Genomic DNA, 15,623 nt, shown 5'->3' with positions numbered 1-15,623 from the left:
GTGTGCGTGGTTTCTGGGTTTATCCCCCCCCCCCCCCCCCGCCGATTTACGTTCCTTTTATTTTTATCTGTTCGGCGAAAGGAGATACGCACAGAAACACGGTAAGGTGTTCCTCAGCTTTGCCCTTTGAACTTATTTAGAGGACTGCAAGATGAGTGGAATATGATTTTCCCACCCGTAATCGTGGGGCACTCCTGCGAAAGGCTCTTCCTGTGCCCCGTGCCGTCCCTTTATGCCACCAGCAGCTTCAGGTGCCAAGGGGTGCCCTCTGCCCCCACCCCCAGAGAAATTTCATATTGCACCTTTTAAAGTCAGTGTCTGCTTGCAGAAGAATGTTGGCCCCGAAGCTGAATGTCACAGAAGATTTGTAAGCAGCAGAAAACAAGGAATTAGAGCAAAAATGCGAATGCTGCCAAAGTTGTAGTGGTTGCTTTTATCACTCCTGAAATGATTAAAGCTGGTTCTGATAGTATGTGGTGGCTGCTGAGGAGGAGTGAGTGAGAAAAAAGATCGCTAGAACTTGGAGGCTACTCTCTTAACAGAGAAACTGAAGCTATCCTTGGAAGAGGAGCATTTCAAAGCATGGAAATCAGCCGTGAAGGCGGCTCGTTTCTGCTTGTTTCACTGGCTACAGAATGTCACCAGCTGGTGGCATGTCTTCACATTGGCTTGATGATGTCAGAGAGGCTTTTATTGAGGCAGTTACGTACGCCTGAAGTGGGTGTCTGATGGCTTTGTTGTCACACCTCTAGAAGAATGGAAGTAATCCGATCCGATAGAAATTCCTGTCTTCCTTATAGATCGTATAATTACACGGTTATTTCCCCCTTGCGTTAGGTACTCCAAAGTGAAGACAGTTCCCCTGAAAAGGGTATGAAAATTGAGATGTGTTGGGGGGCAAAGGGAGGTTTAATTCTGTGAAACTTCAGACAAACACTCAGGCAGAAGAACTCCAAACTTTCAAGATTTGGACAAAAATAAAAGGAATAGCTAGCACATTGCTGGTAAATCACACGTGTGAGATAGTCAAATAATATTAAACCCACAGTTCAACATAGTGTGCTTCAAACACGGAAAATGGAGTTTAATTGTGTGTGATCACGCTGTCAAAACGTCTCTCAGAGCTCACTGCCAGGCTGACATGGCTGGCACAGGCGATACTCACTTTTTAATAATTCCCTGAAGGTTGTTTTTTGTTATAAGTTTAAATTTAAACTTTAAATTTCCAGATTAACAGTTGTTTCTGGTTTTGAACTGTAGGCTTTTTCCCTTAGGTACTTGATCGCTATTTTAAACCTTAACTCGAGTTTACAAAGCTCTTTAATTGGGGATTAAGCTGGAATGAGTTAGAATAGTCATAATGTTCTGTAGGGTAATACAGTTATTCATATAGACCATCTGTTTTGTTACCCATTATGCCTACCTAAACACACCAGAGCTCGTAAAAGGTGCTCAAGGCTCCCTAAGAAAGGGCATAAATGAGAGATTCATGTAGCACTTAATTAGAATAATCTCAACATATTTTTAATGTACTGTTGTGAGGGAAGGCACAGCTCCTAGTTGTTACTGAAAATTGCGATACTTTGACGTGTCTCTATTTTTTGATAAATGTTGTCTTTCCATTAAAATAATTTGATATTTGTTTGTAATTTTAAATAATAACCCTGGATTGCTGATTATTTTTTTTTCCCCTAGGAAAAATCAGTGAGTGCATTTACACTTGAGGCAGAAAATGCAATATAGTTTGCATGTCAATGGGAGACGAATGTTGTTCCACAGCTGTGAATCAGGTGGCACTTACTCTGGGTTTTCACATACCATCATTGTATCGAAGACGCATCTTAAAGGAAACTGCCCCATTTGAAAATGCGTTTTCCAGCAAACATTTTGCCCTAGCTATAACTGGAAAAGTTAGTGAGGGAAAATATTTATCTTTTTCCCTGCCTCCCTAGTTTCATTCTGTGGTGGGTATGGTATTTCTTTAGTGTGCGTCTCGCTGCTCTGTCAGCTTCTTTCTTGCAGGAAATACTTTATAAACATTAAAAGAAGAAAAATCTTTTGTAAACATGTTTAATTCAAATACGCTATAATGATGCTGCTCATTTAACGATGGAAATGAAAAAAAACCCTGAAATAAATTAAGCTGCTTACGCAATGCCATCTTAGCTCAACTTTCACGAAGGAGATTATTCTAGAAGATGTGTTTAAAGAGATCGTTAGTTACAGTAAGGGTATTGTTTCCCTCTGTATGGATACAGTGTAATAGTGCAGAAATCAACAGGGATTTCCAAATGTTTTCAACCAAGTTATGCTAAATCAACCATACCAGTTGATTTAAAAAGAAAGAAATTAAAAATGGGGATTTTGGCATCATATTTCTGTGATAGAAACTAAAGCAGGATGGCTGGAAGGTAGGAAGGGGGAGAGTGGAATAATTTTGCCTAGGCTTCTGCATTAAAAATGATTTAATAGCAGCTAATCATCGGGATGAGAATCGTCTGCCCTCTACTGTAGAGCTAAACAAAGTCTAGCAGACAAAAGGGAAAGAACCGTATTCAGAGCAGTCATATTTTCCCCGTATTTTCTCAGTGGGGAAGTTTTTTATTTCTTCTTTTGTAGAGCTGCTTTTATTTGTATTGACAGGGAGTAGGTCCGTAGCTTTTTGTCGTTAAGAAGGACAAGTGTGTAGATGTCGTTACCCAAACGTAGCTCTGTGAAAGTTCACGTGACGACAGCAATGCGTTGGAAATAAAGGTTGTAGTTAGTTGATGATTAATCTTTTAATCTTCCCCTCGGTCCTGAGCTTGATAAGAACCGACGGAGTTTCCTGAACTATGCTCAGCGCGAGACCGTGCTTCCACAGGGGGGGAAGCAGCAGGTTCCCCCCTGACTGGGAGGTGCGAGGGAGGTTCGCCACGCGCAGGGCAATAATCCTTCCAGTTGCCTCGGTACACAGAGTGTATTCTCCCAGCTGGATTACGGCTTTCAGCTTGCAAAATGTCGGCCTTTTTGCTGAGCTGAACATAAATGCTCGCTCCCGCACAGCGCACTCCTCCTTTGGGCTCTGGCAGACAAACTGGGGGGGGTCCAGTAGCCCGGCGCTGTCTCCTCGGCATGGCCGGAGGTGAGCATCTTCACGCCGGTCTGAGAGAAGCCCCTCTCACGTGCCCGATCCCCAGTGCACGATACGAGTGTAAACCGTTGCTGAAGGATGGGTTCTGCCCGCGCGTCAGACTGAATGAGAGCAGCGGAGACACGGGCAGACGCTGCCTTTTGTTGACTCCACTACTTGTGGACAGCATAAATGCCACAGCTGTCTGCCTGGGCGTATGCGAGTCAGAGCCCCTGGATGTTTTTGAAAAATCTAAATATTAGGGAGGAACTAAGTAAAGTTTGGAGGTAGGAGAATACATTAAAAGAGCTTTTTTGAAAAATACACAAAAAGCAGCCCCACAGTATTAACAAAAATGCCTTAAATCTCGCCAGACTCTGTGTATGCTGCTTAAATATTTTTTCTTCTGGCTTCAGAGTAGTAGGATAAACTGTCACTATGAATTATTGCATGCTGTTATGAGAATAACAAAGAAACTACTTAGAATTTTGTGATGTCGAGTATAATTTATTCTTTTACTTCAGGGCATATTGTTTTTTCAAAGGGAAGTTACAAAATTAGAAGCTGTTTGTCACCAGCAATTTTGGCATATTGTTGTTTTATTGTGTAGTCAGCGCGGTATAAATAACCACATCATTAACACGTTAGATATATTCAAACAGGATACATCTTGGTAGCAACTATTCCTTTATTTACCCCTCAAAAATCCTCTTACTAATCAGTGATTGTTTCTGTGCCCAAACCTTTTGTTTCCTAAAGGGAACGCGTTGAAAATACAAGTCGTCCTGGAGAGACGCAAGTGACGATCCAAAACCTGATGCCAGAAACGGTTTATGTCTTTCGAGTTGTGGCTCAGAACAAGCATGGCCCCGGAGAGAGCTCAGTACCGCTGAAGGTGGCAACTCAGCCTGAGGGTAAGCTGTAAATATTTCGAGTCTTCTTGACTTTGGTGTTGATTTTTTTTGTTTTGTTTTCCCCATTCATGACCTTTCCCAGAGTAAGCCGATACTCTTAAAAGTTGTACTTGCAGACCCTAGTTTCAAAATGATTTTCCGAGTTAGGATGTTGGTATGCTTATATGATTTATTCTCACCCTTAAGAAGAACTGATAAGACATTCCTTGTTAAATTGTCTAAAGTTTCTGTTATAAAAGAAATACTTTAAAATTGTCATTAACTGAAAGAGGGGAAAAAAAAAAAAAGAAAACTTTAAGAAAATGCGAAGTGTGTGATTTGTTAGGATCGTTCAGGACGAAAGGAATCTGACCCAGGGAGCAGGATCTCCTTCAGAAATGTGGTCCCGCCTTTACACCCCCCCGTGAATCCATGTGAAATGCTGAAATGTGAAGAAATACCCACCTTTTCACTGGAGTCAATTAATAGTGCAGTTGACGCTAAAATAACAAGCTGCTGAAAACGCTGATGGTTAGGCTTAGTGACTAGCGGAGTTTCATGCTTACGTTTCAGTTCAGCTTCCTGGTCCAGCACCCAATATCCGAGCGTACGCCAGCTCACCCACCTCCGTTAGTGTCACCTGGGAAACGCCGTTGTCTGGCAATGGAGAAATCCAGAACTACAAGCTCTATTACATGGAGAAGGGACAGGACACTGAACAGGTACAGAGCCTGGCTCTTCCTGCGTGAGATACGCCGCCACTGACAGCCTTTTTTCTTCTATGATGTTTTTACCTTAAATTTCTAGAAACACCTTGTGAAGCGTTCATTTTTCTGATAGACTGAATCCCTGAGCCTGAAATACAGAAATAGTTAAAATGAAAAATCCAGCAGGAAATGTACGTGTCTTGGAATTAAAGCAATATTTTATGTGATGGCTCATTTAGGTATCATCAGCCTCAAGAAGCATTTGGGGATGTCCATCAGGTCACAAGAGGAAAACTCAAATAATAGCTGTGTCATCATTTAACAGTTCTGGTTCGGACAGTGTAAAGGATGCTTGCGTAGTTTTTATAGGTTGGCCGGTTTTATTTTAGTAAAGCAGGCTAATTACTGATTTTAGCATCATCCTTAATCTGAACTGTTCTCGCCTCTTGAGTTCTTTGATCCAGTGATTGATATTTTGATAGTGGTGAGTGTCTAATTGAGTAAATTTTCTTACGATTCTGCTGGAAGAATCCAGTATGTTCTGTGCAAGTATAGGCTGCCACCTGAGAACAGTCACGAGTTTGGGAGGATTAATCCCAGTCATTTAATTTCCGATCCGATTGTATATGAGTATGACTCCAGCTTTAAAAAAAGCTAAGGGAAGAATATTTTTGTTAGCATTTACAATAATTTTTGAGAGAAGTTTTTAAATAGGAATGTTGTATTCCTCAGATAAAAATTACCTTTTCTACGTCTGCATCCCACTATTCAAAATACAGTAATAATTTTTACTAATAGGCAAGTTTGTCAGATCCACACAGAACCAGCGTCCATGTTATGATTTAAATCGGATAGGTAGAATTTTCTCTTGCAAGCTCACTGTTAGCATCTTTACAAGTCCTGGCTGTATATAAACTGTGGGTTTGATCTGCAGGTGCTACAGAAAGGTGTCGTTCCTGCCTTGGACTTTATTACTGTACTGAAAGTCTAAGACCTTTGTAATGGTTGCAGACCTGATTCTGACCTTGACTTGTATGTATGTTTGTTTATGAACAGGATGTTGATGTAGGAGGACTCTCCTACACCATTAACGGATTAAAGAAATACACAGAGTATAGTTTCCGAGTGGTAGCTTACAATAAACACGGTCCTGGAGTCTCAACCCAAGATGTTGTTGTACGAACGCTCTCAGATGGTAAGCTGCTTTATTCCTTTTTTTTTTTTTTGGCAGGAATTATGTGGTAATTTCCTTTAAGTGAATTTTTAACCAGAAAGACTTACATGTTTTTTGTTCGTTGCTGCCCTATTTTATTAATAATGTAGTTTTTGCGTATGGCCATGCTGCTGAAAGTCCCCCCGGAGGCTTTCCAAATTAAGTGAAGGAAAATTACTATACCTGATTCTGATTATGAAACAACAGTGTCCTTCATTTCAACATCAGTAGTTTATTTCATGGGTTATTGAGTCTATAAAATATTACGAGTGGACAGAAACACAATTATATCGAAGGCAACAACTCCAAATTATTTTTTAGCTTCTATAATATTTTTACATATGAGCAGACTTGCTTTTGGAGTGTTTTTATTTTAATTGTGGTCATATGGGAAAATGTTGCCTGTCTTTGTTTGGACTCCAGCACGGATACTATGAAATCAATTGCATATAATAACGAAAGTAGGAAGTGGTAACCATATTTTCTATACAGCAAATAAAGAGATCATGTGAGCAAATATAGATATATGAACAATTGTAGCATGATCAGAGTTAACGTTAACTTATTTTTTTATAGAGAAGTTTGTTTATAGATAAGAACAGTCAGACCAACAGTGAGCCTAGCCTGCAATCCTCTCTCCAGGAGTGACCAAAAGCAGAATAGACGAGCAGAGAGGAGTATTGTGCCAAATACTCTCTGTGTCCAAAGCTTGTTTCTCTGAGACTTCTTGAGTCTGCAGTGGTTTCTGTGTATTTACTAATTCAGTTTCTCTTCCATGAAACCCTGTCAGCATCCTCTTTAACCCATGTCAGCTTTTATCGTCCACAACATCAAGCGGACAAAGATTCTACAAATAAATTTTCTGTGAAAAATCACCCTGGGTTGTCTGTTTTGGACCTGCTGTATGTTAGCATCGTTTGTTGCTTATAGCTGTACTGCCTGAAAGAGTGACTAATGAGTATCCACCAGCCCTCTCTGTCCCACTCCTCATTTTATAGACCTTTGCTGTATTCTCCCTCATTCGTCTCTTTTCCAGATTCAGAAGTCAGAGAGATGGTTAGCCATTTCTTTTGTGGAAGCTGTTTCACCCTTCAGTGCCCTTTTCTGACCTTTTTTCCAGGTTTCTTTTCTCCTACGTGCTTTTACAAATGCAGGTAGAGGGGACCAAAATCGTATCAAAGGTGCAAGTGTGTAATATCTAGCATTTGACTGACTTTTTGGCTCGTTCTGAGCACTGCGGTGACATTTCTGGGGTAGACTGATCTTGGTGGAATTGGTCTGCTTAGAGCCATCATTTTGCATGTAGAGGAAGGATCATTTTTCCCGTGTGTGTAACTTTATCTACCATGAATTTCATCTGTCACTTTAACATCCAGGCACAAAATGTCCTGAGGTCTTTCTGCAGTTCTTTACCACCGGATCTTGTCTGTACTAACATTTGTCACCTCGCTGCTCATCCCCTTTTCATCACTTATGAATGTGTTGAGCAACAGGGGTCTCGGCACATGCCATGGTGGAGCTGCACAGGTCATCTCCCAACACGTACGTTCCTTCTTTCTCTTTCCTTTCTTTTAACCAGTTGTTTACTCAGGCAAGGGCTTCGCCTCATTGCTTCGTTTCTTAAGAGCTCTCCAGCAGGTTTGTGATGCAGGATTTCCCTTTAAAAAGTGAAGAACACATTATTCCTCCACGTATCTATGAATTTCATGCTTTATTATAGCTTCAGTTTATTTGCCTAATACAGGTTTCTGACTTATTACTTGACATTGCCAGTAGTTTCTCAAACAGAACCCCTTTTAAACACTGGCATCAAATTCCTGTCTCCCAGTATCGAGGTAACTTGTGCGAGGTTACAGCCTGCTGTAAGTCGTGCAACCGTTTCCTTCCCAAGGTCCTTGAGGAATCCTGGATGAATAGCATCCAACCCTGGCAACACGCTCCTGTTCCTTGTGTCTGACTCTTCCACAATCCCTTATATTGTTTCAGTTTGAGAGACCCTGTAAGTCCCTTGTACAGGGTGTCACGGAAACCTCTCCTCTGCCTTCCACTCGGTACAAATGCAAAGAAGTTAGTTGTGTGGCCTTATCTTTTTCTCTTTCTGCCATACCCTGACCATCTGCTAACTCTACAATTTCCCTAAAGGGCTTCCAGTCCCTTCTTTCTCTGAAGAAGAATTTATTAATTAGTTGTCATGTCATTTTCAAGTTTTCCTGAAGTTCTTTCTGGCCCAACTTAACGTTTTGACATTTAACCTATTGAAATTTATTTTCTACAGCCTTCTGAAGGATGTCATCTTGCTGCTTAGAATCTTACAACCCTGCTGCTTAACCGTGCTGTTCTCCCCTTCAATCTCTCAGATCTTTCCAGATGAAAGATGCACGTTTTCTTCTTGTGTTTTCTTACCGTGGTGTCTGTAAGCAACCTCCATGTTTCCTGCAGGGATTTCATTCTGTTTAACAAGCTTCCGCATCTTTATGTAGGTGTTTGCTCCTAATGGAAGTATGTTACGGTGGTTTGTTGCAGGATAGCTCTTCAGGTGTTACAATTTGAACCAAGGTTGACGTGCTGCTCATAAAGATTGCTTCTCTTCTCATGGTCTTCCTGAGGTATAGGAAGCAATCATATATCACAACTGGAAATGTCATCTCTGCATCATCAGAGCCTGATAGAGGGTGTTTCCCTTACCAACTCGTCCTTGCAGTCTCTCCGAACCATCGGCGTGTCGTCATCCTCCTGCCTGGATGGTTACTATACAAGGTGCCAAACTAGGCTATGCCTTTCGGAATATCAGCCCGTCGGAAATCCTTTTTATTTGTTGGCCTGGTTAAGTTCTTAATCTGGTCTGAGTCTAAGCTTACTTTGATATAAAACGAACTGTGCACACGGCGAGATACGTGTATATGAATATAATTACATGCATGTATCCTTTCCTGTGTCCTACTGATTGTCTTTCTCTCGCCAAGTTTGCAATATATGCATTAATTATTAATCACCCCTTGTGAAACCCATGACTTATTTTTAGGTTGTTCTGAAAGTAGGCACCAACTGCGTAAAACAAACAAACAGCAAAAAAAAAAAGCTTTATTTCATTTCTTCCTCTTAAGCTGTGTTCTTGCTTTTTGAAGGACACAACACTTAATCCCTAGGTCTGGTGATTTCAGTCTCAGTTCAGTTGGCAAGAGAAAAGGGAGAACAAATCCTCGTCTCCATTTCTGTGTGGGATAGTGGGAGAGGGGTATTTGTGTAAGCACACCCCAGTGTACCTTTCACTTACCGTAAGGCTACTTTCACTTCAGGCACTCGGGAGTGTTTTCTTGGGTATTGTTGTGGCTGGCGTGAGTGATTTGGAAAATACATTATTCAGGCCAGAACAATCTTTAGCCCTGTTGTGCTACTTCCCTGTCCTTGTGCTTTGCTGGAGCCTCACCTTGCTGCCAGGATAACCCTTATCTGCGCCTTTGAGATAACGTTTGTGCGTCTGAAGTGCTGCGACAAGGATTTCCTTGGTCTCAGGTTCTCTCTTACATTGCCTTTTTGTCTCATGGACTTTCACTGTCATGACCAGCAAGTTGCTACAGCTAGTAAAGAACTAACAAAGAATGGAAACTGTCTTTGTGATGCATTTCACTTCTTCAGTAGCACAGGGACGTGTTGACTCTGAGGTTTTCCTGTTGCAGAAAATCATGATAACAAAAACCACGGCTAGAATTTTAAATGTGGGTTCCGAGAATCCAGCATGTAAATTAAAGATTTGATTTTGAAAAGCACTGAACGCGATCTCTTTTCTTAGAGTTTATGGGAAGTACTTTAAGTATTTTTTATTCAGATACCTGTGATAATAAAGATCTGAACAAAAAGTGAGTTCGTTCTTTGCATTGAAAATACGTAAACCTCCTAAGCCAGTCATTGTATGTCATAAAGTACCTCTGGTAGAGTTTTGTAGTTACTTTATATAGTGTCTCTAACCAGAATGGTTTGTACTTTCATAATGAATGATAGCAGAGAGGAGTTGTGTGTGGAAATACAGTATATGGAAAATTTGGAGTTGTAATTCCTTGAATGTTTCTAGTCCCCAGTGCTCCACCGCAGAATCTAACGCTGGAGGTACGGAATTCCAAGGTAAGATGTGGAGAGTTTCCTGTTGGTAGTGGGTAAGTAAAAGGTTGGTGGGTCTCAGAGCAACCAAAATTTAGAGCTGCTTTGGGTTTCTTTTCTACCATGCTGCTTTTCAGCTATTTGTGTATGAGTTGCCCAACAGGAGAATATCTGAACGTGGGGCTTGAAGCATTAGAAACTCCAATCCAGTTGTGGATTGTACGTAACGGAATGCAGGGAAGACAGTGGCAATGTACCAAAGCATGGAGGCTAATTATGAAGGAGGTTTAATCAGGCACAAAAGCCTGAAGCACCAGGGCTTGAATGTGTTCCTGTTGATTAACTATTGTTTACAGCGTGTGTGCATACACACGCACATTTATAGCGTCCTGGGTGCTTTAGAAGAGAAAATTATATACTTAGTCATGACAACTTTAGTGATTATGATTGGAGATTTTTTTTAAAAAGCCTTTTCTAAACTCTTTTCCAAAAACCTTTTTCTGCTGCCTGTACGATTAAAAATAAGTAACTTCCTGCACATAAACTACAGTTCAGGTAACTTGTACCCTTTAAAGAAAATACCAGTTCTTAAAGATAGATCCTCAAGTAAACCGTATCTTAAGATAAGCCGAAGAAAATGAAGGGGAAATCCAAGGGGCCATTTGTGAAATTGGAATTGGAAGCTCTAATAGGATTGAAGCGCTTTGAGGTGAACTTCTACAGGCACGTGTATGACCTGGGCTGCTGCTGAATCATAGGTGGTTTACTTTTTACAGATAGCCTGTGTTTTACTGTATGAAAATGCAGTATTTTCTGTATGCATGTGTTTTATCTTGCGTTTCATGACGTATTAGCACTAGAGTGGTTTCTCTGGCTGCGTGGGAGGTGATGACTTTGTAATGACCTTCTACCTTCCACAGAGCATCATGCTACACTGGCAGCCTCCTCCTCCAGGGACGCACAGTGGACAAATCACTGGCTACAAAATTCGCTACCGTAAAGTGTCCCGCAAGAGTGATGTAACAGAGAGCATTGGTGGGACCCAGCTTTTTCAGCTAATTGAAGGTGAGCTGTTATTTGCAAGCATTTGTTATCAGAAGGGGGTTTTTAGGTGCTTTTAGTGGGCTGAGGCTCAGAGACATGTTGATGTAGGGTTCTTGCCTTGGAAGAAAAAACGAAAACACTTAAAATGAGTGCTTGTAGGTGATGAGGTAGCGTGGGCTGGCTAGTGGTAACCAAAATCTAGTGACCTGTTTTCTAGCCCTAATTTTGCCATTTATTTGCTAAGTGGACTGGACGAGTCCTTTTAAAACCTTTATAAAAGGCATAGGGATTGCATGGAGAAGATGGTCCTGAGCATATTGTGTCTGCCCAAATGCCAGAAATAAACGTGTGGAGAAGGATGCCGAAGAAATGCAGTCTGGCTGGGTGTTTGGCCGACTCACCTGTTTACATGTGGATATAATGTAGGTGTGCTCTGTCTTGCAATGCTCACCAACAAGCCCAGCTGAGAGTCCTATGAACTTCTTACCTCAGACATCTGTGCAAATCATCCCACCTAGTTTCACTGACATCAACCTTTTTCCTTCTTTCTGGCGTGAATGTAATATATCCTCTCTCTATTTTGTCCACTTGAAAAATCCAATCTAGTACATTACTTAGTATAAATTATATATTGTTACCAGAACTAGAATTCTGTTTAGCAGAAATAAACAGTATATGAGAACGAGAGCAAGAGTACATTTTGTTCATTTTTTAAAATCTCTGTAAATGAACAGTTGGTCAAAAGAGAAGAAATTGTGCCTCTCTAGAAAATGAATATGCACTTTTTAACAAGATGATTTGATTTGTTCTCAGAAACTCCAGCTGTGACTCAGTAAGTTTCAGTTTTCTCACAGAGCAGGAGTTGATGTGTCCCTGTAACTAGAGTATATTTTTGCCAGGAACAAAGCCTGTTTAAGAAGTTCCACATATCAGATTTTGAGTGCATTTTCGTACTGCTGTGATTATTGGTTACACTCTTACATACAGTAAACAGTTTGCACAGTTTGGTCACTTGCTGTCTATACTCTACACCTAGGTTTAGTTATGGATGTGGGCGGTTCTGTACTAAGAACTGATTAATAGCCAGAAATTAAAGCTGGCTGCAAACAGTACCTCACAGAGTCTTCTGGTGGCCCACAGGGACAGGCTGCAGAGTGTCGCAGCCCTGGGTGTCTCCGGTCACAGTTTAGCTGTTCCACCCTAATCGGTGTCAGCTTCCTTACCGGAGCTGCACTGTGGGCAGCGCTGTTTCCGTTCCTGACCTCGTGTTATGCTCAAGTGGTAGTGGTGGGGTGAAAGGCTTTTTACCGTCGGGTTATACCTGTATTTTAATTAGGAACTGTGATTCCTGTGCTCACAGCTGGAATTCCTGTGTTGATATCTCGGGTACTCTTTGTCTCTTAGGTCTTGAACGAGGTACAGAATACAGCTTCCGAGTAGCTGCCTTGACTGTTAATGGTACTGGACCAGCTACCGACTGGGTATCAGCAGAAACGTTTGAGAGTGATCTAGATGGTAAGAGCATAAGTGTGAGCATATTTGTGACATCAAAACCAATAGAATCCGTGGACAGGGTACAGTAAAGTGTGATTGCCTTTTTTAAAGGCAAACCTGATTTTGTTCAGTTGTTTTTACTGTATTCTAATTATACGATGTGCTTTATTTATGATTAACTGAAATTAATTTCTATTTTAACATAAAATTCTTGCCAAGTCAATCAAATGGTTTGAAATTAAACCTTGCTTCTACACTTTCTAGTACTGTATATTGGCGCTATGTTTTTTCTGCTAAGAAATACCCAATTATGAATTACAATGTCAGTGTTTCAATATTTAGATAATAATACATTACACGATTTATATAATAATAATGGCTCGATTTTTATATTGTAATAAAATTCACCTTGTTAATTATGCAGGGTTTACATGCTATGAAACGGAGGTAGGAGGACTGTTTTCCTTGAGGGAAGTAAAATAGTGATTATGTATTTATGTAGCACCTAAGTTATGCTAATGAAACCACTGAAGTATACCTCAAAGCGTTCAGAGTGGTGATGGGATATTCGGAGATACCGTGCGCTGATGGACTGGATGTAGTCCTGTTGGCTGCGGTTTGCAGTATTAGAGTTGAAAACTTTGTTGAACATGAAAGAGATGCCACAGGAGGAAAGAAACAGTGGAAAACATTGTTGTCACCCACAGACCTTTGCAATCTTATGTGTTTCGGGGGTACCGTGCTCTCTTAAAATATTTTTCTTGATTTTTTTTTTTTTTGCTTACTCTTTTTCTAAAGAGAACATTTGACCCCCAGTGATTGTTATTTTGCCACTTCAGAAGAAAAAGGGAGATTGATTATATTTTCAGTACTGATAGACTAGCATAGACCATATCTTCCATCAGAAATGAAGTCTTTTCCACCAGAGCCATATGTTTGTGATGTGTGGTATACAGAACCATGTTAACATCTTGTTTTTCCAGTGTAGAGTTTAACAATAAAAGTAGAAAATGTTCTGTGAAAAATTTTGACCTTTGCGAGTTGGTCCAGGTGTTTGGTATTTACTACACTGGAATAGTTTGCAAGTGGGATCCCGATTCTTGCAGAATTCAAATGAGCAAATTTGGGAGCATCTCCCAGAATCTGACTAAAAGCAATTGAAATTGAAGAAGAGAAGTGCCATTTTTAAAAGGATGGCTGGGGCGGGTCTCTTGGGAACTGCCTACACGGAGCTGGTGATTCTGGGTAGACTGTTCCTATTTCAGAAAAGTGTTTAATTAGCGCTGTTGCACACAAGTTACCTTACGCTTTTTGCAGGCCAGTCTCCCTCTTGGCTTTGTTAAAGTAGCTGGGGGGGGGTCATTGTAGCTTAAAGCCGCAGGATCCAGTAATGTCTTTCACATCTGTGTGGCTTGAGATTCAGTTATACTGGCAGCTGGAAGGCAGAATAATAAAAGAGTTTCAATATTTGCTCTACACTGTTGGAAGATTGCTTCAAGAGTCAGCTGATTAAAGCCCTTAAGAGCCCACGCTTCAGTCTTTGTGTTATGCAAAGTTGATGCTCAGCTTCATACTTGTCCTCTTATTTCTTACTCCATTGCTTAATCAGGAGCAGCGCAAAAACTAACGTTAACAGTAGAGTTCGGTTTTGTAGTCATTTAAAGTTTACTTTTTAGAGTTGAAATGACTTGCATCTGTGTGTCTGTCTTCCTCTAATGGGGTATGACACAGCCTTGCAGCTTTGAGAAACCACTAGTTCCCCAGACTGAAGTAGAGCTCTGTAAATGGGCAGCACTTACGCAGGGTAATGAAAATGTACTCTGCTTTTGAATTAGAGCTAACAGTACTTTGCCAGAGGATAGCACCAGGATTAAATTGCAATAGGGCAGAAGGAGGGAGAAGAAAAGAACCTTTTCATTCTGTGTTGGATTTTGCCATTTTTATTTTTTTCAAATTGGAATGTTGCAGTCCTTGCAGGAAATCTAACTTTATGCATATTCTTTACAAGGAATAAAGTAATAAAAATTGACAGTGAAGGCAATGTTAACATGGTATTCATATCATTCTGTGTACATGTACGAGATATTTGTGTATGTGCATACTGGAAAGAAGATGTATATTTTTTGCTTTCTTTAGTCAGCTCACGTGGATAACGTTAATGTATTTACAAAATGTAAATGTATTTACAGCTAATCTTTAATTTCCCAGGTTCAGTAGACATGTAAGGCATAATTCCTTTTTATTCCATGGCTGCTTTTTGAATTTAAATAGAAAATAATTCACTTTATAGTGTCATCAATGTGAATGGGAGCCAGACTGTTACAATTTAGTGTTAGGAGGGCTGTGTAATTTTGCAGAATCGGTGCAAGTCCCACCAGGACTGCATATGCAAGAGGTGTTAAACAGTTGTACAGAGCTTATCCCCAGTGCACTACCTTCTGTGCAGTTAAAAATGTCATCTCTGATATTGCAATTCTGTAGCTTTCCTGTATTTAATAGTTGTGAACTTTAATTGATCAGCTGTGTCAGCTGGAGACCATAAACTCCCTGGGCTAGCAGGCCAATGGCATATTATGATCCAAATAATCCTGTTGTGGTGCTTTATTAAATGTTTCTAGATAAACGCAGCATGTTTCATTAAAATGAAATCCCTGCAGGAAGCAGAACTCTCTGAACTGATTTTATTTTAGAGTGGAGAACTCGGCTTACTATTGCACAGAATTATTTATAATCTGTCAACATATGGCAGGCTCCAGTGGCCTGACAAAAATACTTGTTTAATTTTTGAGAAGTTAAAACAAAAGGTACGGACATGAGTATGTACAGTTGTGCTTTTAGATTGCTTTTAAGTTGTAATCAACATTGGGGAAAAACCCTTTTAGTAAAAATATTAGGAGATTACAGTGACAGAGTGTGGAAGTCCTTCTGTTATTAAGGATCCACGTTCCATCTCTCTGTTGGGTTGATTTGTTTGATAACAACTAGATTTGTGTTGCTTATTGGGGGTAGGATTCAAGCATTTGATATGGACTCTCTGAGTATTTCTTGATCTTGTGGTATGCTTG

At 40.4% G+C, this 15,623-nt stretch overlaps 1 protein-coding gene across 1 annotated transcript in view; it reads left to right on the top strand.

Annotated features, from left to right (window-relative positions):
• NEO1 (neogenin 1) overlaps window positions 1-15,623 on the top strand; it is a gene marked incomplete at its 5' end in the record, with an annotated part of 157,007 nt that overhangs the window by 100,785 nt on the left and 40,599 nt on the right. Inside the window, 6 exons of the mRNA XM_019471969.1 lie at window positions 3,872-4,026; window positions 4,579-4,727; window positions 5,769-5,907; window positions 9,995-10,044; window positions 10,941-11,085; window positions 12,469-12,579. Coding sequence (XP_019327514.1) covers window positions 3,872-4,026; window positions 4,579-4,727; window positions 5,769-5,907; window positions 9,995-10,044; window positions 10,941-11,085; window positions 12,469-12,579 — 749 coding nt within the window. The remainder of the gene's footprint in view (window positions 1-3,871; window positions 4,027-4,578; window positions 4,728-5,768; window positions 5,908-9,994; window positions 10,045-10,940; window positions 11,086-12,468; window positions 12,580-15,623) is intronic.

Source organism: Aptenodytes forsteri, unplaced genomic scaffold (assembly GCF_000699145.1).
Source record: "Aptenodytes forsteri isolate BGI_AS27 unplaced genomic scaffold, ASM69914v1 Scaffold258, whole genome shotgun sequence".
NCBI classification, from domain to species: domain Eukaryota; kingdom Metazoa; phylum Chordata; class Aves; order Sphenisciformes; family Spheniscidae; genus Aptenodytes; species Aptenodytes forsteri.
The sequence above is the reverse complement of the archived record's forward strand: the minus strand, read 5'-3'. Positions and strand labels throughout refer to the sequence as shown.